This window comes from Ananas comosus, linkage group 6 (assembly GCF_001540865.1).
Source record: "Ananas comosus cultivar F153 linkage group 6, ASM154086v1, whole genome shotgun sequence".
In the NCBI taxonomy this organism is placed as follows: domain Eukaryota; kingdom Viridiplantae; phylum Streptophyta; class Magnoliopsida; order Poales; family Bromeliaceae; genus Ananas; species Ananas comosus.
The window spans coordinates 1,439,223-1,460,859 of NC_033626.1; the positions used below are offsets into that span (position 1 = coordinate 1,439,223).

Here is a 21,637-nt window from a genome sequence, read left to right on the forward strand (position 1 = left end):
TCAATCAGACTTTGCGACTAAATTACAGCAATTTAAAAGTTTGAACCATAAATTACAATATATTAAAGTTTGTGTACCAAAATATCATTTGCGACGAGACGACTCAAAGTTTGAGGGCTAAAGTAGTAAGTAAGCCTTTGAGAAATATCTAAACTTAAAGGGGTCTTTGTACATTTATTCTTGATGAGTAATATGGCTCAAGGAATTCATTGGTGTTACAACTTTTTGTTGTTGGGAGGAGATGGTACCTCTTCACTTTGGCCAATCAAAAGAGTGGTTGGCTTTTTTTTTTTTTTTTTTTTTACATTGTTGTACAACACATACCCATTATGGTCACCAAAAAAGGATTCAAAACCCTAATTATGTGATGGGAGGCCCTTTTTTTGGTTTGTGTGTGTTTTGAGCATAAGATTGAGCAACTTTTGCTTCTGATTTCAGTAAGCAATTATTTTGCACTATTCATAGACTCATATTCATAGACTCATATGGAGTATTTCAATAATAGAGAGGACAGGTATTGAATATGACATTAAAAAAGCATGTCCCCTAAATAGTTAAGTTCTTAAAAATAAATATTTATTACATATATTGTATTAGAGCAGAAGATTCTGTGTTCAAATTTTACTGAATTTCTAGTCTCATTTAATTTAAGCCTGTGTCTTCGACCTATCAAAATATCTCACGATTGCTTTGTATGATCACATCTGAGAATGTAAAATAGGCTAGGCTGCAGCCCGCGTGCTGTCCGGCTCGGCATGACTCTAGGCCCGGCCTGGGCACTAGGGATGTCAACAGGTTGGATTTGGGATGACTTTTTTCAAAGCTTGAATCCGAACCTAAAACCCGAACTCGAATCGGAATCCAACGGGTTTTAAAAACTCATATCCAAACACGAACCCGAAAAAATCCAAAACTTGAACCCAAACACGAAAACTAAAACCGGAAATAATTATTTCTCTTCACCATATTTCAAAACATATTATATTAAACTATAAATTTTTAAAATATAAGTGCAAATATAACATCAAACATTCATATATATTATATAATATAAAATCAATTCGGGTTCGGATCAGGATCGGGCAGGGACAAAATCTATACCCAAATCCAAATTCGTCAGATTTTCGTTTTTTATATCCATATCCGGCTCTGCAAACCTTATCTGTTTCACATCGGGCAAATCCGTCCAATTCAAATTCAGATTCGGATAAAATTTTGGGTATCTGTATCCATTGACATCTGTACTGGGCACGCCACGAGTCCATGCCGGCTCGGCCAAGCCCGGAATGATGGGCCGTGCTGAGCCTAAAACTTTTTGCCGGCCGGCCCGCCCGACCCGAAATCGAAGAGGCTAGGCCCCTTAGGAGTGGAGCCCATTCTCTCTTTAAATTTTCTAAAATATAATTTTAACTTTTAAACTTTTATCTACATAATTTTTTAGATTTTAAAATTTTGTTCAAATGATTCTTATTTTTTCAAAAATTCTATATAAATAATTCTTTAAAGATCTACAATTTTTTAAACTTTTTATATTTTAATTTTAGAGTAATATCTAATATGCCCTTTCAAAACTTTCAAAATATCTTATTTACTCCACAAGGACCAAAATACTCTTATTGATTTCAAAAAAAATATCTTCAAATATCCCCATTTCTAATTTAAAACAGAATAAATTTGAAAATTTTGAATAGTACTAAGAGGCAAATAAGCAAAGGTCTCAAATTTTATACTCTTCAATTATCTCTAATTATGTTGGGCCAAATTTATGGCCTAATTTCTATTTTTTTAAAAGATTGTTTTTACAAATTTGTGCATTTTGTTTCCTGTTCAAATTTGGCCAGCTTTTTTCAAGTCCGATTCATTTCATTTATAAATAAAATTTTCTACTTTTGACTAAATTATAATTTAATTAAAATTTATTTTGTTTTGCTGTTCGATAACATGTAACAATTCATTTGATTATTTTACCATTTACTTTTGACTCCCTCCAACTTATTTTTTTTGTTTACTTTTTGGTCCCTAATTTTATATTTTATTGTTATTACGCCATTTAAAATTCATGTCAACTCTAATAAAATTCGGCCTATTCATATAGATTACATCATAGTAAGATCGATCCGGTGGTAAGTGTGCTCGACGCAATTAAGAAATTGATTTTTAGGACCAAAAAAAAAAAAAAAAGAGATCAAAATGAAAATAGGGCAAAGGTTGGGGAGTAATGATGCAATTAACCCATAATCAAAAGAATAATAAAAGTTGAGGGGCATATTCAAATCGTCATATAGTTGAGGGGCCATGTGCATGGTTTCCACCAAGAAGCAATTTGAGTATTTGACCCACAAATCTCCTCCTCCGTAGCTCCATCTAAAAAAAAAATCGGGGGAAAAAAAAAAAAGAAGAAAAAAGAAACCCTAATTCTTCGATCTTTGGGAGATCAATTTCCCGGAATTTCCCGGAATTAAAGAGGTATTTTTTGATGATTTTCTTGTCGAAGATAATCAAGCTTATAGTGAGGAAGAAGAGGGAGAAGAAGAGGAGGGGGGCGGCGGCGGCGGCGGAGGAGGGGGCGGAGCGGGGGCGAGGTCGCCGCCAACAACGGCGTCGTTTTCCGCCCTGGATCTGGATACTAGGGTTTCGGATTCGCCGCCCCACGATCTCCTCGGCGGGGTCGGGGAACTCGTGCCCGTTAGGGTTAGGGTTAGGGTTTGCTTCGACTACGGCGACGTCGCTGATGGTGAGAATCTCTCTCTCTCTCTTTTTAGAGTGCTAAATCTCGTAGTTGTTTGTGGATCGAAACTGATTGAACTGATTAAAACTCTCCCTGAGAAAATGATAATTGGTGATGTGCTGCAGATTCAATCCTAGTTTTGGTTGTGGTGTTTAGAGTTTACTGCTTGGATGGTTAGGAATTGTTATCTGAATTAAGATGCAGAAATGTGAATTTTGTTCTCCTAGTTTAATCTGATTCGTAGTTCTAAAATGCAGTTTATGCCGCCGCATATTGGTTAAATCCCACACAATTTGTTTTCGAATGTTCGATCGTATATTAGCTTTATTCGGATCCGGTATATATTTGAGATCAAACTGAAGCCATTCAAAGGGGAAAAGAAGAAGGGCAATGCTTGGTTACAGGAATAAGTTATCTGATGATCTCTTATTCTGTATATGAGAATTTTTACTTGTGATCAAACTGTCAGAGAGTAACTAAATGTTTAGAGTGGAATAGCATATTTGGCCTTCGAATCAATTTTTTGGAATAAGATAAATCACCACGTCGGTGAAATATGCTATTCCTTTCAATAAGCAAAAAATCAAACATGCACCTCTCAATTACATAAGAAAACGAATGGCATATTCCGACATCTAAAGAAGGCCGAAGAAACCTTAGTTATTCATATATAATGATTGTATATCTAAATGTTAGCGTATACTTTTTATAATCGGTATACCTTATCTACCTATGGATAGTTCCTTCTTTGCCCTGCATTAGACTGTTGGGACTTGACAGTTAAACTGCGTAGGACTCGTTGTCGAATAAGATTTCAGTTACCTACCAGGGAGAATGGCAGTCGACTTGTTTGCCCTACAAATTGAGGAATCGAAGAAGAGGAGATGAGAGAGAGAGAGAGAGAGAGAGAGAGAGAGAGAGAGAGAGAGAGAGGAATAGCTATCAGAGAATAGAAGAGAAAGAAGAAACAAGGAAATAGAAACAGAATGCATGGCATCTGCTCTGTCATTCAAAAGTAAGAAGATGAAGAGAAGGTGTATAACTCGTTCTGCTCATCCTTGGTTGATTGTTTAGGACTCCGATAGGTATACTGTCAGCTCTACATTGTAACAATGTCTGTTGCTGAATTTTGCTGCCAGTAATCCTTTTCTGACAGGATATGAAGAATTTTATGCCTTATTATCCTGATTTGAGGGTAATATTTATGTAAAGATTAAATGATTGATATTTTGATCACCCTTAATGACAAGCCTATTCAGAATTTCAGACAATATAGATCAAGCAGAGAGGGATGCTGCTAGAAATGGACCAGAGGAAGGTGCTGCATCTGCCGGAGTCATCGGAAGCCCTAAAAGCGAAGGTCGCGGAGGCCATTGAGATCCTTTGGAATGTCACCAACCAACAGCAGCAAACCGCCTGCTGATCATGTCGCTGACATCAATTAGTTACTAAAGACCCATCTGCTTATTTTAATTCTGCGATCGTGTAACCGGCCAAACTTGATTATTTGCTTGAAACTGGTGGATAAATTCAATGGGTTCAGTTATGTGTTTGGGAGCCTTTTTTTAACCTCCATAAGAGGGAAAAAATTGTACGGCTCTAAAATCTCTTGCAAATGCTATCCAATGTTTGGAGTTGGTTGCAGCTCTTTGATTTTTCTTTTGGAGCAGCTTTTCTAGTCAAGAAGCAGAAGTCATTCGTCCTACAGTATTCCAGCTGCAGCGAAAAGCTGGAAATGATTGCAGTACCACTCTTAAGAGCAAGCCTAAAGCTGTTACAAGAATTTTTACGCACTCGAGCTTTTACGGGCTTCTCTACTCCACCTGCATCTTCCACGGAAGCCTCGGCCGGATCAAACTGATCACCGGGCTTCGATGTGATGGAGAAGATAGCATACAAGAATCTGCTTTCATGTTTCTTATGCTTTTCAGAGTAGCTTGTAACAGCTTTCAGTCACAAAGAAAATACAGCAGTTTTGATCCCGTGGCGCACCCAAACCCACCGACCGCAAAGGAGCCTGTCCTGTGGCTAATAAAAAAAAAACGGCGGTTGTTCTTTACCGAAATGGCAAGCGGACAGTGGATTGCGTTTCAGGAGAAACCAAAGGTGGTGATCTAGCAGATATGATCCAATAATATGACGCAAGACAACGAACTCGAAATCAAACACAGACACAACCCCCACCTACACCGAAAACCATACCACATTACACCACTACAAACCCAAATCCGAACCCTAAAGTCTTTGTTTACGTGTGCAATAAAAAACTCGAACCGAATATGGAGACACTACCCGTTCAAATGCCGAAATACCTCGACATTCGCAACAGGAGCCCTGTTAACTAGTTTAAGCAATCATAGGATTTGATCAAGCTATACTATATTTTTGTATTAGAGATTCAAAAAGTTAATACACTGAAGAGAACATAATTAGGATGCACCTCCCAAACAATACAAATTACTTCCACCACAAAACCTAATGGATTCGCAAGCTAAGAAGCTCTTTCTTTCCACCTTGTTTTTAAGGAATGGCTGTTATTGAATGAAATATTGCACCGTTCAATTTCATATGGCGGCTAGACGTGAAAATAATACTACAGATATGAATAAAGGACAAAAGAGAGAAAAAAAAAAAAGAAAAGAAAAGAAAAGAAAAGTTTCCGAGAGGAAATTTGCACTGTATCTGCCTGCATTCCTCAAGGAGTACTAAAATGTAAGGAAAAGAAAGATCAAAGAAGCAACTAACCTCTCTGAAGATCGCTAAAGTAATCGTGCGCTAAGAATGGCCTATTTGTGAATATTAAAAATCTCGGTCGACGAGGAAAAAGAACCTCAAATATTATCTGGTCTAGACCTTTTCGTCAAGCTCTTCCTCGCCCGACGGCGTCCTGTGCTTATGGACGGTGGGCAATGAATAACTACGCCGCTCTTTTCCCCCCGGTTTTGATGACGCGCTTCCGTACCAGATCATGCCGACCACCGCCAAGATCATGCCGAGAACCACATGAAGATTGAGGCCCTCTTTCCCGAAGAAGATGAATCCCAAAATTAAGACGAGAATGGTCTTCATATGACCAAGGACTTGAAAAGACACGGCTGTGAATCTTCCGATGCAGATAAATTGGCTTAGATTGGTCCCTACTGCGATGCTGCATGACAGGATGATGAAGAACTGGAAAAAGAAAGAAGAGAAAGTGGAGTTAAAGTAACAAGCTTTTTTTATTTCACAGCAGGGATGCATGACGATGATCGGAAAAAACATCAAATACTTACCACCGCCATTGAATTATAGTCGAAAGCATCCACTCTTTTGCTAGTCAACAAGTAATCCACAAAGGGCCCTAGTAACATCAATGATCCTGCCTGAGCTGGAGCAGTATGACCCAAGAGGTTGAACGATCCAAAAGAGTACTTCCTTTGAAGGTAATGGACATACTACACGAGACAAAGCCACCGGGACGAGTAGATTAGCTAAACTAGTAAAGTATAACTAAATATTTCAGGAGAAGACAGCAAAGTAATAGCTTTTTAGGAGAAAGGTACAGGCGAAAAGTCTAATGAGACGGTATAGTAAGATGTAAATAGACCAGTCAAAAGCTATGCAATTCATGCGAATTAACATGACAAATGTAACGCTGATGTAAACTTTGTCGCCAGCAAATAGCGCATGGAAAATGTGAATACTTTGTGAAGCAAACAAAGGCCACATCAAGGTTGACAATCTAGGTGTCACAATCTGAACCCTAGACCTAGCCTTCTTAACTCGTATGATAAATTGATTGGTTTTGGGTAAGCAGTATGTGACTAGTTGGCAGGATGGGTTGGGTTCCAATGGGAGGTCTTTGGGACAAAAGGTCACCCCCTTTCTTCCTTTCTCATACTTCTCTCTTTCAATCCCCCCTTTTTTCCTTTTTTCTTCGTTATTGATTCGTTTTTCACTTCCCGTGCTTCAATGTTTCTTGCCTGGAGGTTATACGTTAGAACATATGGGTTGGATCAATCCGGCTCTGATCTGACCCAGCTAAAGTCAATAGATTAGGTCAAGTCGACCTTTTTACTGTGCAAGTTTGGTTGACTCAAACCCCCGTAAGCCGCTGGTGGGTCAAGTCAGGCTGATATTAGGCCTATATGATCTTATTATGCCAACTCGACCCCACCCAACCCAACTCTAACCCAACACTACTGACCTGTATGCCTTTTTTTTTTTACCAATTACCCTTCTAATTTGGACAAGTTTCTTCATTGAAGTGTTCGATACATTCATTGCACCGCCCCACCCTCTCTGTTCGAAAGGCCAAAACACCTTCTAGCTAATAAAATCGCCCTTCCTCATTGGTGGACTATGCAGCCTCCATTGTGCCTAACCATCTTACTCAACTTTCCCACAACTTATCCTCCATGGATTCAACACTTAGTTTCTGTCTGATACATTTATTTCTTATTCTATGTTTTGTAGTAACCCCATAAATCCATAAATCCACCTAACATGACTCCCCAAAAACACACGTGGCACGCAAACACCTCTAGGCTATAGCTCAAATAACCTAACAAAATAATATTTAGGATTTTGAAGTATAAGATGCCATGAGGTGACATGACCTAGCTTACTAAGAGCTAGCACCTTAGTTTCTTGAAGAGGTATCCTGGATTTTCAGATCATTAGTTAGTATCAACATCAGGTTTAGAAGCACAACAAGAAAAGCAGACTAAAATAAACAGGATCAATTAAGAAGATCATACGAAAGAATATGCAGTTATAGATTGTTGATATGTCAACAACTTACATATTGTTGCAAAGCAGTGCTCCAAACAGCTATTATCGCTGCTATGAGACCTTTAGTATTCACACTCACATCAGTAACAGTGCAAACAGCAACACCAATGAGAACCACCACTATACTTAGCTTTGTGTCTCTCGAGTAACGAACCTTGTCATATAGAACTTCGAGAAGGCATGAAACCGGGATCATACAAAGCTTGGCAATCTGGAAAACCAGAGTAAAAGACATAAGTTTTCAGATACGCCTTATATTCTTCATGGCCTAACAAGGTAATTAGTCTAGAAATAACCTGATAGAATCCAACAGAGTTCCACATTAGACTCACGTTCATCCCTACAATTGATAGGTTCGCAAAAAATACAAACTTTACTAGCTCAGGGAGCGGTAGATGGGTGGGCTGAATATGTCCCATGCATCTTAATACTGCAGTCATTAGCGTTGTGGTGGCAAAATGCAGCCCGGTCAATGTTGTAGCTGCAAAATGTCATAATATTACATGGCATCGGAAGAGTACGGCAACATAATAGTTAATCAAATCCATTTTACATACCAACTATTAGACAGAAAACATGAGATGTATTGAAAATTTTTCAGACTGTCAAGCAGTGATAGCGGAGTCGTCTTGTGATGGGAAAATTTACATGCACATGCACATATATATATTATTGCTGTCAATTTCAAGGAAGTCCTTAACTTTCATCTTTCCATACGAATCACCTTTGCGTGCAGTTTTTCTTTCGTAGAAGTCATTTCGAGAATTTTATCAGAATCTAACTGTACTCACTTAACCTCACCTTTTATCACCTTGTTTACTACATCCCTAACTTCTTCCGAAAGTTCAGAAAATAATCTAAATCCTCTCTCTTTTTCTCTGATGGCCTTGGTAGCCATGGCTGGTCTACATCTGTACAAGCTCTGACAAGCGTATACAAGCTTATACTCTCACTTCCTATCTTCTCAGACCTCTAAACTCTAAACGCACACCCACCTCTCCATACCCCCTACCAAGGCCGTCAACATTGCTTGGTTTCTTGGAGTTAGGATGGGTCAGATGACTCAGATTGAAGAGAGAGGAGGTGGAATGAAGATGAGTAGGAGCGAAGTAAGAGAGTCAGTAGTTGGGGTAAAATGGTCACCAAGATGTTAAATTATTATTTATAGTGAACTCGACTAAGAGACTGATTGACCTACATAAAAACACATTTCTGATAGAAGGACTGAAATGGCTGTCGGTAAAACTTACAACCTTGTTCAAAATGAGAGAAAACAGATGAATTCATATAGAAATGCTTAATATAAGGTGGAACTTGGTTTCAAAACTTACAAACTTTTTATACATAGCAAGATTTGAGAGTCACTAATTTTAATTTAATTTAAGTTCCACTTAATTGATCTAATCCATATTATCTTAGTACTCTTCACGGAGCACTGTAAAGGATATCTCTGTATAAAAACGTATTCAAAGAAAATCAGATTAAACGTTACTTCCTGGATATAAAAGTATCTGAAAGAGAGATGCAGCTAAATCAATAGAAAGATGTGTAATGCTAAATTACTTAATAGACTTAAGTGAGAACTGCCTCAAAGAGATCAAGTAGAATAGAGAGATGCTCTAATTAATTCAAAAACATCAATGTAATTGACCTTTCTACCATATAATTGTCTCTACAGACCCAATATTTTGGATTTGGCACGGTCTCAAGGCCAAGAGTAAAAGCTGAATCCATTTTTCAAACTCCAGTTCTTAGCTGAGGGAGAATGCCTCAAAGAGATCAAGTAGAAAAGGCAAAATGGACATCAATGTAGTAGTCACAAAAGGAAGAGAAAACCCATTGGAAACAAGAGGGAATAAAGGATAGATCGCAAGGGAAACAAGTTAGAAAGAGCTGGAAATAAGTGATGCAACTATAAAGCTGCTAGATTACAATTAATTTCAAAAGAAAATATTGGAGAGAAGCACAAAAATTACAATTTTATAAACTATTCTCAGTTCACTATTAGTTGTTTCTTACAAAATTAGTTTTATTATCTTTCCAAATATAATCTCCTTAAATGAAAGAGAAACTGGCTAGTAGCACTCCATACATATCGTGATATAATGTGGACATCATTTTCAATACATGTTTTGTCAACTATTAAGAGGAACTACATTAGATAAATGAGTATGAAATAATTAACACTCTAAGTAAACAAAATTTACTTTTTCACAATGGCCAAGCGTTAAAGACCATTTATCCATTAACAACTAGAAAGCATCAAAATTCTCACAAGAGCAAGCAACTTGTGATGCATTTCATAAGGAAAACACACTAACATTTCATGAAAGAAACAAGTACATCAACAATTTGGTGAGAAAAGGGCTGCTTAAGCCAGCTTAGCTAACATTTAGTTAGATTAGAAAATTAAGCTGCACAACTAACTGTCATGAACTCATGTAGTCTCACATGATGGATAAAGTAAAGAAAAAGGAAGTTCATTAGAGAGAAAAGGAGGAGTTTAAGAGGTCTTATAGCTTACCAAAACTAAAGCCATATCTAGCCATTAAGGCCTTGTTAACCATGATGATTCCGACAGAGGTGACAACATTGAACAACCATGCACCAGCATCTGATGCAGCTTTCTTATCTAGCTTGCCTGCTGGTGCCATATCTCCTACTATCTATATTCTAACCCCAGCTGTGCTATGAATTCTACCCTTCAATTTCCATACCATAGCAGAACCCCTGGGTCAAATAGAAATACTGTCATTAGATGTAAGTCTGCTGAATGAAATGTACAGAGGGGAAATATGTAATTGAGCATTGTGAAAAAGAGAAGTCCAAAACAAAACATCAAACTAAGTGAAGAGATATAATTTGTGCTAGTCAATTGATGATACAAAAGAGATGGAACAGCACATGCTAATGATGTCTAATATCCTCCACATCCACACTAAGGAAGAATATCATGTAAGATTTTAGACATTTCATAAGATGGACAATAATTGATTAGGTAAAGACATGCCTATTGATGCTTCTGCAAAAAGTGTAGTTAGAGTGGAGATGTTCAGTAAGCTAAAAGCCTAAGACAACTTTTCAATATATATTCATAAATTTTCATTTCTCACCAAAACATAGAAAGACATTTTTTAAATCAGGGTGATGGTTTTAGATTCCAGAAGCCTATTTCCATTTTCAGCTCAATCAAGAACTGTCACTTCAGTCCTCCTAGGCTTTAACATTTTGCAACTTCAAAGTTATATTTATGTTTCAGTGTTTCGATATTTCCTTGTAATTCTTTCAATCTAACCCTATTTGTGGTACTCAAAGTAATGCAACCATGACTACCACATATGACACACATGGCAGCTATGTGACCATATCCATAATCTCCTTTGTCTTAAAATTAGATACTTGCGCTTAAATGAAATATTTTACATTGAAAATAATTCTCTAAAGATAATCTCAATTTTGCAAGAGGATGAAGAGAAGGCTGCCAAGTTCATGCTAGGTATAGAATGCCTAGAAGCCACAAAAGTAGGATTTCCACTAGCTTCAAATTTCAATTGCAGGGCTTTTACGAGAAGGACTACACTAAAACATTTATATACGTTAATAAAAGTTTGGGGAGCAAAATGATAGATCTTACAGAGTAAGGACTGAAGTGAAACGTAAATAAGAGCTCCAGAACTATCCTTGCAATGAGTAACATAACCTCAGTAAATTCATTTATAGTTCCTTTGGGACCTTAATGAGGACATTTCTAGACAATTAAATCTTCTCAAAATCTAATTGTGCTAAGATGCTTCATCTCAACCCTCCTAAACTACCACAGTTTCAAGGACTAGCATTTCGCAGATTCAGGAAAATTGGAACTTTCGAGTTGATTTCTCCAATGTCAAGTTTCCAATCAGGTTCATTAAAACCCTTTTTAAAGATCAGTTTTCTCTAATCATTACCACTCTCAGAGATCAGTGCCCAGCTATCCTAAATCACTCAACTAGCATAGGACAACTTCCCATATAGCGATCGAATGCAATGCTACGGTCCAATAATTTTGCATTAAAACCCAAATCTAGTACATCAACTTGATCAAGAAAGCAGTGAATTTTAATGATATATGTATGAAGTAGTAAAAAGATCTTTGACAAGACGAGTACCCAACTATCTCAGATCACTAAACTAACATAGCACGATAACTCGTATAATAATGGAACATGACTATACTAATGAATAATTTGGCATTACACTAACAAAATCCACTAATCCAGCTTCAAATTCATTCAAATCAATCAAAAATCGGCAAAATTTAACGATAATGGGGATCTTCCAGAGTGATTAGCAACAATCTTGAAAAGAATGCTTCCAATTGCCCGTCAAATTTCTCTAACTTAATGTTTCCGGTTAAAACTATCACTGCCGATAGAGATCAGTGCCCACCTAGCTTAAATCACTCAACTAGCATGCAATAACAACCAATACAATAATCTTACACTTTACTGCCCAAATCCAGTTTCAAATTACACCAAATCAATCACAATTCGCTAAATTTTAATGACAAAGCAGTAGAAAGATATTTCAACCAGATCAGTCCCATCATCAAAATCGGGCTTCAACTTACATCAAATCAATCAAAAATCCACGAATTCCGCGCTACCTTTACACCTACATATGCAGGGAAAAAAGAGGGATCTGTATGAGACGAGATCCACGATCATAATCCTAAAAAATTACAGCGATTTGTGCGGGATCTAGAGGAGATTGGTGCATCTAGGGTTCCGAAGACGGATCGAGAGAGATGTGGGATCTGAGTGGGGATTCGTATTACCTTGATTTCGCTGGTGTCGTAATCGAAATGCTCTCTCTCTCTCTCTCTCTCTACTTGGAAGAACAACAATAACAACAACGACAATAAATTAGGTTTTTTTCTTCACAAATTCCAAAAATGAGACCTTGTTCGTTCCTCCTCTCTTTGCAGTATCTTTCGTGTGCTTTTAGAGAGAGAGAGAGAGAAATGAATGAGGAGGTGGGTCTTTATTGGGCCGGGTTTGGCCCAAGTGGGCCTCACCCGTGCCCAATAAGCCGTGGAATTTTCGTAACCGTGGAAACTTATAATTATGGGTTAATTTTATACAAGTCCCTGTATTTCCCTGTAAATACAGTGAATGACAAACAGACAAAAATACTTCTATAAAATTCAATTTTCAAATATTGTTCATGCAAAAGTTCTGATATTTTCAAATATGTTCCTGCCGTTAGAATTGGTTAGAAAAATTTAATTAATCATAGGTTAAATACTTAACCCTGATTAATTTTTGATATTTTTTATCCCTTTATATTATACTGTTATGACTTTTAAAGGGATATATTTGTGATGGCAAAATTGAAAATATAAACAGTTCTCTAATGGTTATTTGACAATAACAAATTTTGAAGGACATATTTGAAATATTTGGATTTTTACAGAGACAATATATGGAAGTCGAATTTATAGGGATATATTTGTCATTCTTTATGTTTGCAAGGACCTCTATGAAATTATTCCTATAATTATTATTTTTGTTAATTAAATTTTCAATAGATATTCTAGGGACATTTTTTACATTTAGCCCTTCAATTTTTTTTTTCACAAATGATCCTAACAAATTTATATTTACATAAATAATCCTCTTCTTGCAACACGAGTGTTTAGGTGGCGTTTTAAGACTCAATCACTGCGTTTAAATATCGCGATTGGATTAGCGTATTCCTTTCTGTACCTTTTTATCGTCCTTAAGTTAAAAAGAGAGACTAGAATGTGAATATATGAAGATGATGATTTAATCACTGTGTTCAACTTAAAAATGCCAACATAGCGCTCCTATGACAAAAAAAGAGTCATATATGCAAATATAAATTTACTAGAGCCATTTGTAAAAAAAAAAAATTTGAGGGGTTAAATGCAAAAAAGCCCATATTCTAGTTATACAATTTTTGAACCAATTTCTTTTAAAATTTAGAGTATATTTCATATGATAATGTTACCAAATTAAATATAATTTTTAAATGTATTATAACTTCATTAGATTTGTTTTAATATATCTGATTAATCTAAATTTGGATTAGGCAAATTTGATCTGATAATATTATCAAATTATATTTGGATTTTAAATTTCATACGCTACGCCCTCAATATTAAACAAGAATTTTAATAATTTTTTATAATTTTTCAAAATGAAAAGCTACAAATCTCTCTCTGTGTCAAAACTCAAGATATTAGGGATCTTTCCAATTTTAGAGTATTACCAAAATGTGTAATGCTAAATTCCTAATTTTTAAGAATTTATTGTCTACGGAAAAAATTCTAAAATCTTTTTAAAAAAATCTCTAAAGTAAATTAATAAAAAAATAATTTAAAAAATTGTAGAAAATTTTTTAATGCGAATCAATTTCTTCGCTATAGCACAAATGGTAACAATAAGTTACCAGTAGTTACGAAATTTTTCAGAAATATATATAGAAGGAACGTTTAATCAAAACAAACTGATAAAAGTTCATCGCTAGATTTGAAATAAAAAAAATTCTATTACTGAGATGTCAAATAATCTTTATAACCATGGTAGAAAATGATTGATTGTTTGATTTATGCGAAATCAGTGTCCAGGTTTTATAATTGTTTTATATAAATATATTAAATGGTAACACTATGTCTAACAAATTAGCTTTTGATTTTGAAACCTTCGCAGGCCATAATTTTATCGTGAACAAGACACAAAATGCATGAAAACATAGTCATAATTTATTAAATATGATCTACACTATCTAAAAAGTATGTATATAGAAAATTATAAGATTTTTTATTTTTATTCTGTGTGCACAAAATAGTTAACAATAGAAAATTAATAATTGTTTAATTTTTGACAAATTAGCGTCAAAATTTTTTGACTTTTTATACATAGAAGTATTTTAATACCACATAACACATCTAGTAAGTTAGATTTTGATTTGCGCCATCTACATGATGAATAGTAGGTGAAACGGTCATACATTAAAAATTGTTCCCACTAAATTTTTGTTTTTTAGATATCCGTTTTAGTAGTTATTTCAGTCTAATTTAACCGGCTATAATCTTTTCTTGAATTATCTTNCATACTTTTGGAGGGCAAATATGAAATTTTAAAATTTTGAAGGGTATTCATGAAATTAGAACTACTTGGAAGGGTATTGAAGAAATTTTCCCTTTACATAAATATATTAAATGGTAACACTATGTCTAACAAATTAGCTTTTGATTTTGAAACCTTCACAGGCCATAATTTTATCGTGAACAAGACACAAAATGCATGAAAACATAGTCATAATTTATTAAATATGATCTACCCTATCTAAAAAGTATGTATATAGAAAATTATAAGATTTTTTATTTTTATTCTGTGTACACAAAATAGTCTTAACAATTAACAATAGAAAATTAATAATTATTTAATTTATGACAAATTAGTGTCCAAATTTTTTGACTTTTAATACATAGAAGTATTTTAAAACCACATAACACATCTAATAAGTTAGATTTTGACTTGTGCAATCTACATGATGAATAGTAGGTGAAACGGTCATACATTAAAAATTGTTCCCACTAAATTTTTGTTTTTTAGATATCCGTTTTAGTAGTTATTTCAGTCTAATTTAACCGGCTATAATCTTTTCTTGAATTATCTTTATTTATTTTGAACGGCCGGATATGAATCTCCATTCTAGACTGAGATTTTCATCTTGCACGCCTCATTGATAACTTATAAGAGGATTTAGAACTCAAAATCTCGTGCTTAGAAATAACATTATCTACAAACCAAATTGTTAGTCAGCGGTATCTTTATATATTTTTAGTGTGTTGTCAAATATATGCCTTACTGAAGTGCGTATACACTACCTAAAAGCATTTATATCATATATTTTGACACTTCATTACCAATTAAAAGAGAACCCCTTCTCTTTTTATTTATACCAGTAATTTAACATAGTATTTTAATTTTTCACAACTTATATAATTATAACAATATTTTTAGCTCCGATCTTTTACAATTTTACGTGTTATTATAGGGCTAGTCTGATATTAGTTTTATATGAAATATTGAAATCATCATAAAACATTCTCTCTGAGATGACATGGTGCACTTGATGCATGCAAAACTTTTTGGCACTTCAATATCTTTGGGGCCTAAAGTTTGTATTGTAGGTACATTTTAGGGACTGTGACATGTCTCTTTGGGTAGATCTGCAAAGAATACAAATCTAACAATCATTTAATACTCAAAGCATTTAATGCTTTGCCACTAGAGGAGGTGCAATTGCACATGTGACAAGATATAAATCACTAGTGTAGGTACCCGCGCGATGCGGCGGGTAGTTACTGCTAAAGTAAAAAATTTATAAATAATAAAATATGAACATAAGTAAATAAAATTATAGTATACCAGTATTAAAATATTAGTTCACAATGGAAAGCATTGTAGTAAAATTTTAGAAAGAGTAAAATATCAACAAAAGTAATAGTTATATGCAGTGAGTTATAGCCAACACAAAAACTTGAGTGACAGGCAATAAAAGCAAAGACAATAGGAGAGGCCACTGCAAAATTTTGAAAAAAAAATCACTTCTCAGCTTTAGATATAATTGAACTACGCTGCTGAGGAGGAAAAATCAAAGGAACCTTCCTAGCAGTTTACCGGATCGACTCGGATTGTCCATGGAACGTTCCATATCGTCAATCTCTGCAGGTTTGAATCGATTTACGTCGCTATATCAAATCAAACATCAAAAAAAAAAGAAAAAAAAAAGAAGAAGAAAGCAATTCAAATTAATATTTTGTTGTGCATACTTCACAGCCTACCATTCCATTCCTTAAACAAATGAAATAGAAGGAAATACTACCAATCGAATGGGAAATTAGAAAAAACGAAGCAAATATTTTGATGCTACAAAAAGAATAGGGCAATAACATGAGAAGTAGACCATCAAGAGAAAATAATAATCTGGAAGAATATTCCAGGAGCCAACCATCAAGACTGACGCTTCCCTCAATTCCTCTCAGAAAAGAAGTATCTTCATAGCATGACACAGCTTATAGAATAATCAAAACATTTTCTAATGATCTTCAAAATATCTATTTATTCTAGCATAAAGACAGATAGAGAAAGGAAACAGAACAATAAATAAAAATAAAAACACCAATTACTTTGCCAAATAGATTTTTGAAATAGACAACATTAACTTTCAATTAACTCAAAATAGACTGCAAACCCAGAAAACAAAAGTACAAATTTTCTTGCACAAATTACAGCACAAAAGAGCTTCGAAACCTATTCTGAGTTACTTTGAGTTTTGAACATAGTTAGTTAATTTGGATTCGGCAAAAATTCGGTACGGATATAATTCGGATAAAATTCGTCTTCTAATTTTTAAATTCGTTGAAAAAAACGGTTAAAATACGGATTCGTCAATTATTCGGATACGTGATTTATACGGATATTATACGTTCACCAATTAAAAAATTCGGGATAAAAAATTCGGCTATTAAATTAAGTTTTTTTCTCTCAAGATTTATGCTTCCATCCAGACTTGGGATTTGGAAAATTGGGATTTTATTTATCTCTTGCTTGTCTATTACAGAAGTGAGTTCATTACATATACTGCTTCCATCTAGAGGACCAAAATGTAAGAGTTATAATGGCAGGGGTATGGTAGTAATTGTATTAGTACTAATTGCATCAACTCCTGTGGCTTCAATACGCCTCCCTCCAAGAAAGCGGAGTCGGGTCCGACAATGCAGCTGTGAGAGAGCGCGGACCCGTCGCCCGAAAGCCGAATCAAGGTGCGGAGTCGGGCTTGGTGACGCTACAGTGAGGGAGTGCGAGCCCACTACCCGTTAGCCTATCTCTCCCATAGATCACACCGCCGCCTTACTTCCTCCTACCATGGATCCTCCATATATTTACAGCTGTGACAGAAGAGGGGGAGGGGAAGAATCGCGACCGCCGCAGGAGTGAGAAGTTAGGGCAAACCCTTCTTTTGGGAGGGGTCGGGGACTCGGGGTGGGAGGGGAGCGATCTTTTCAGAAAGGTTTTTTTTTTTTTTTTTTTTTTTGCCTTTTGGGCGACATGGCGAGGCGAAGCGCGAAGCTTCTCTGAAAAGGTTTTTCTTTTTTTAATATTTTCGGCCACCCGCAAGGCCCGCGACTCCTCGTCGCATCAACCGCCCCGATCTTTTGGGGCGAACTATTCGCGAACCACGTTCAATTCGCGAATAATTACTTTTACCCGGAAAAACGCGTTTTTTTCCGAATTTTTGGGAAAAAATCGGAAACTGCCGTTTAATCCGGATTTTCAAAAATTCGCGAATAATTCGCGAATAATTCGCGAATTAACTAACTATGCTTTAAACCACAGAATACTAAAGTGAGAAAGTGTGAAACCACAGAGGTGGGATTTGAATTTTCCCTATAAAATATATCTAACCACTAATTTCAATATGTGTAACGTCACATGATAGTCCTTATGAAAACAAATAAGACTAAATTATAGAAAACCTTCTATCAAAACCCGATTTTTCACTTTTTTTTCTGTCATTTAAAAACCTACACTTTATATACAAAAAATATCCTTCTATAGATAAAGGAGGATTTGGGAGAGGAGAGGAAGAGGGAGAGGGTATTTTGGTTATTTTATCAATACTGTTAACACCGTACCTTTCTGTGAACATTTTTTATTTTTCAGGGGGGCAAAGTGTAGATTTTTAAATGACAGGAAGAAAAAGTGAAAAATTAAATTTTGATAGGGTGATTTTATATAATTGAGTCAAACAAATATATGTTATGTCATTGTATCTAACTTCTTACTGTACGCATCGTGATCTCCTTGTCACTCCAAACGACGCTTAAGGCCAAAATGCACGTGGGACGACCTATGTGGGCCCCCCACCAAACTTTGAAAGCCCAACTATTTTCAACTATCTACGAGCTCCAGTTACGTAAATTTCGTTCCCTACTTCTGTCAAAACAAACACACCCTCAATTAATTTAAGAGTTTCAACCTAAGCACATAGCTTAAAACTAATTTCACATCAAAATCTCATGAAATGCTATGTACAAAATCATAGGTGCTCTTTAGACATTTATTAAAAATGACTATTTAATTAGTAACTTTGTCCAGAAAAGAGACATATTATGCTGTTTATAAAGTTTATGGGATTATTTGCTAAAGTTCTTTTAAGTTCATAGAGTATTTGTACATTCATCTCTAATTTAAATAAAAAAAAAGGAACTAAGATAGTTTTTGTTATCTTTACCTCTAACATCTCCACAACACATCTATTACATAATATGAATCCTCAATACTTTTGTCACGTGGCACCCCCTCCCTCACCCTTCTACTCCCATTCCCTTCTTTCCCACTATTGCTAATTGTCACCTCCAATAAATAAATAATTTTTTTAATTTTTTAATTAAAATTAACAATCCTTCATTACCTATTTGGGGCATTTATTTTCCTTCATTTTTTCTTCATTTTTTTCCCTTACCGTTACATCCCTCCACTACCTATAATAAATAAATTTACTTAAATTAAATGCCTACTTTCAATGAATGATCCTTCAATGCTTTTATTGTCTACAATTAGTTAGTATTTTGGGTTTCTTTTTAAGACTTCTAAAATTGAGTTTTTATTGATCGTCGTCTCCACCAAGTGTGGGCACTATGCCGACAGGTTCGACTTTAGAGCCAAGCGCGTGTCGCGCGGCGTCGACGAGAGTCTCACCCGCCTCAAGCTCGACTATGATTTGATCAAAAATTTCTATATTTCTCTAATTTAGTTTTCTCGATTATGATTTTTCAGAAAGTTTTTTTTTGGTATTTTGTTTGAACTTTTTTGTTGGAATAAGAGGAAGATAGGATTTTATTAAAAGATTTATTTTTTTTACCTGAAGAAACATAAAGTATAAGCTTATATTTTTATTTTCTTCATATAGATAATTACGGAACCATGTAAATTTCAGATTCATTCAGTTTCTAACGATATAATGGTAAACTATCTTGATTTTTATATTCAAAGTTGAGTATTCAAAACTTTAAAGTGTATTAATTTAGTGTCATGTGGTTTAATTTTTATCTTTTTATTATCGATTTTACTAATTTTTTTCGTTAAACTAGTGATAAAGTTAAAACTAAAGGGTACTTAAGTGAATATTCGATAAATCTAAAAAGGGTATCTGAAGTTTTTTTACATAATTTAACAAAATATTAACGAAAATAGTGACGAAAAGATAAAAATGAAACCAAATGACATTAACTTGATACACCTTAAACCATAGAGTACTGAAGTGAGAAAGTGCGAAACCACAGAAATAGTATTTGAAGTTTACCCTATTTTATATGGTCTCACTAGATAACAAAGTTCATTGTGCCCACTAGTTAGATGCGCCTCAATACCAAATGAGCCCTTAGAAAGTAGCGGCTTTACGCACAATGCAAACTCACAACATAGCATTCTACAAAGCGAACGATGTAGAGTTCCACTGTAGAGCCTGTTCGTTCCACCAAAGCTGAAGTTTAGGTTAAAGTAGACTTTAGGCGAATTAATCGGGTGAAAATTATTTATCTTTTGCTATGTCTCTACAGTTGTGAAACTGAAGTTCTCCTACTTTTGCTATTTATTTGGCAAGAATCGAATTAGTAAAACCTGAAGTTATCCGTTGTTTTTTTTTTTTTTTTTTTTTCTCACTCTTATTTTTCGTAATTAACTTCAGTTTGGGAAAGTCAATAATAATATTTTAGAAGTTTTGAGTTCCAATGAAAAATAAAGTTACAGTAAACCAAATAATAAAAATAAGCATTTACGTTCGAAAATTATTTCACCTTTTTCTACTTTTGGTCAATGGCCATATATTATCATGTACGGTTCCAAAATACGAAGCAACCCTAGAGCCCACAACGGTGGTCGAACTCGAACAATGTGAGAGCCCAATATGGCACTGCCCATCACAGTGATACCTGGTTTCATTATTATTAGAGCTCAAATAATACATTCGTATATTTATATACCATATATTTATTGATTATTTATTTCATCTTATATTTTAATTCAACAACTGATTGAGTTACCATCTCAGAGTTTAGGGTTTAGAGGTCGAATATTTCAGAATGAACTAGAAGTGTCAGATGAATAATTGATAGAAGGTTCAACCCCTTCTCGACAACTTTATATTCTAGCCGATATTTCTCGTCCTAGGAGATTATTAAAGGAGGAGGAAGCACCTCCTTCGCATAATTATACAATACAAATTTATGTACAAATATTATACATCTTCTATATATATATATAACATAAAACCAACAAAAAAAATTTGTATATAAAAGAAAAAAAAAACATACTTATCTAGAGAGAAAGAATTAACATCATCAAATTTCTCAATTAATCATTAAACAAAAAAAAAAAATTGGTAAAGAAGAAAGATGGTACTAAACTGGTGTGGCCATTGAAATTAATTAATTAAGAAAAATACCCTAAATTGATGGAGTTGAATGAAGGTGGAGAGGTGGGCGGTGATTATTATATACGAAGTAAATTGTTTCAATGTCTTTCCAATTTCATCTCCCATGGATGGTAAGCTAAGGGTAGGGTTGTCAACGAGCTGAACATGAGCGAGCCAAAGCCAGCACGAGCTCAGCTTAACAGTCTTCAAGGTCGGCTTGTGTTCGGCTCGAGCTCGTGACGAGCTCGAAAAGTCCAGCTCGTGATCGGCTCGCAACTTATTTGAGCTGGCTCGTGTTCGGCTCGTTAGCTCAATGAAAGAATGAAGATGAAGATCGGGGTGTGCCTGTTGAAAGCGAACGACGAAGAATGAACGCGCCGCTGCCAGAGTTCCATCGCGGTGTGCGAACGGCGAAGAGTGCACTACCGGCATGCCACCTACCGGGGGTGTGCGAGATGTGTGGAGTGCGCTACTGACTGTGTGGCTGTGTGGAGTGTCAAAAAGGTAGAAAAAGGATTAGGGTTAGGAATAGAGAGTTAAAAGCCATTAGATTTTGATCCAAGGGTTGATATTCTAAATATAAATAAACCTCTTTTATAAATAAATTGGGTTTTTTTAAAAAAAAATTGAGCTAAAAATTTAAAAATA

The 21,637-nt window shown here is 35.1% G+C and overlaps 1 protein-coding gene and 1 long non-coding RNA gene across 4 annotated transcripts in view; one reads left to right on the forward strand and one right to left on the reverse strand.

The window, feature by feature from the left end:
• Nucleotides 2,536-4,317, forward strand: LOC109711694. Its single transcript, XR_002216663.1, has 2 exons — nucleotides 2,536-2,734; nucleotides 3,996-4,317. It is a non-coding gene; the product is annotated as an uncharacterized LOC109711694 (long non-coding RNA).
• The window catches only part of LOC109711693 (UDP-galactose transporter 2-like), an 18,439-nt gene continuing 2,011 nt past the window's right edge, over nucleotides 5,210-21,637 (reverse strand). The window contains exons 1-7 of one of the 3 annotated variants that reach the window (XM_020234858.1): nucleotides 12,315-12,492; nucleotides 12,108-12,151; nucleotides 10,026-10,231; nucleotides 7,798-7,982; nucleotides 7,512-7,712; nucleotides 6,001-6,162; nucleotides 5,210-5,899 (exon numbers count right to left, since the gene is read on the reverse strand). In XM_020234858.1, coding sequence (XP_020090447.1) covers nucleotides 5,576-5,899; nucleotides 6,001-6,162; nucleotides 7,512-7,712; nucleotides 7,798-7,982; nucleotides 10,026-10,155 — 1,002 coding nt within the window. In that variant the 5' untranslated portion in view covers nucleotides 10,156-10,231; nucleotides 12,108-12,151; nucleotides 12,315-12,492 and the 3' untranslated portion in view covers nucleotides 5,210-5,575. Of the gene's footprint in view, nucleotides 5,900-6,000; nucleotides 6,163-7,511; nucleotides 7,713-7,797; nucleotides 7,983-10,025; nucleotides 10,232-12,107; nucleotides 12,152-12,314; nucleotides 12,493-21,637 lie in introns of those variants that run through there. The other 2 variants (XM_020234857.1, XM_020234856.1) reach the window with 2 other exon arrangements.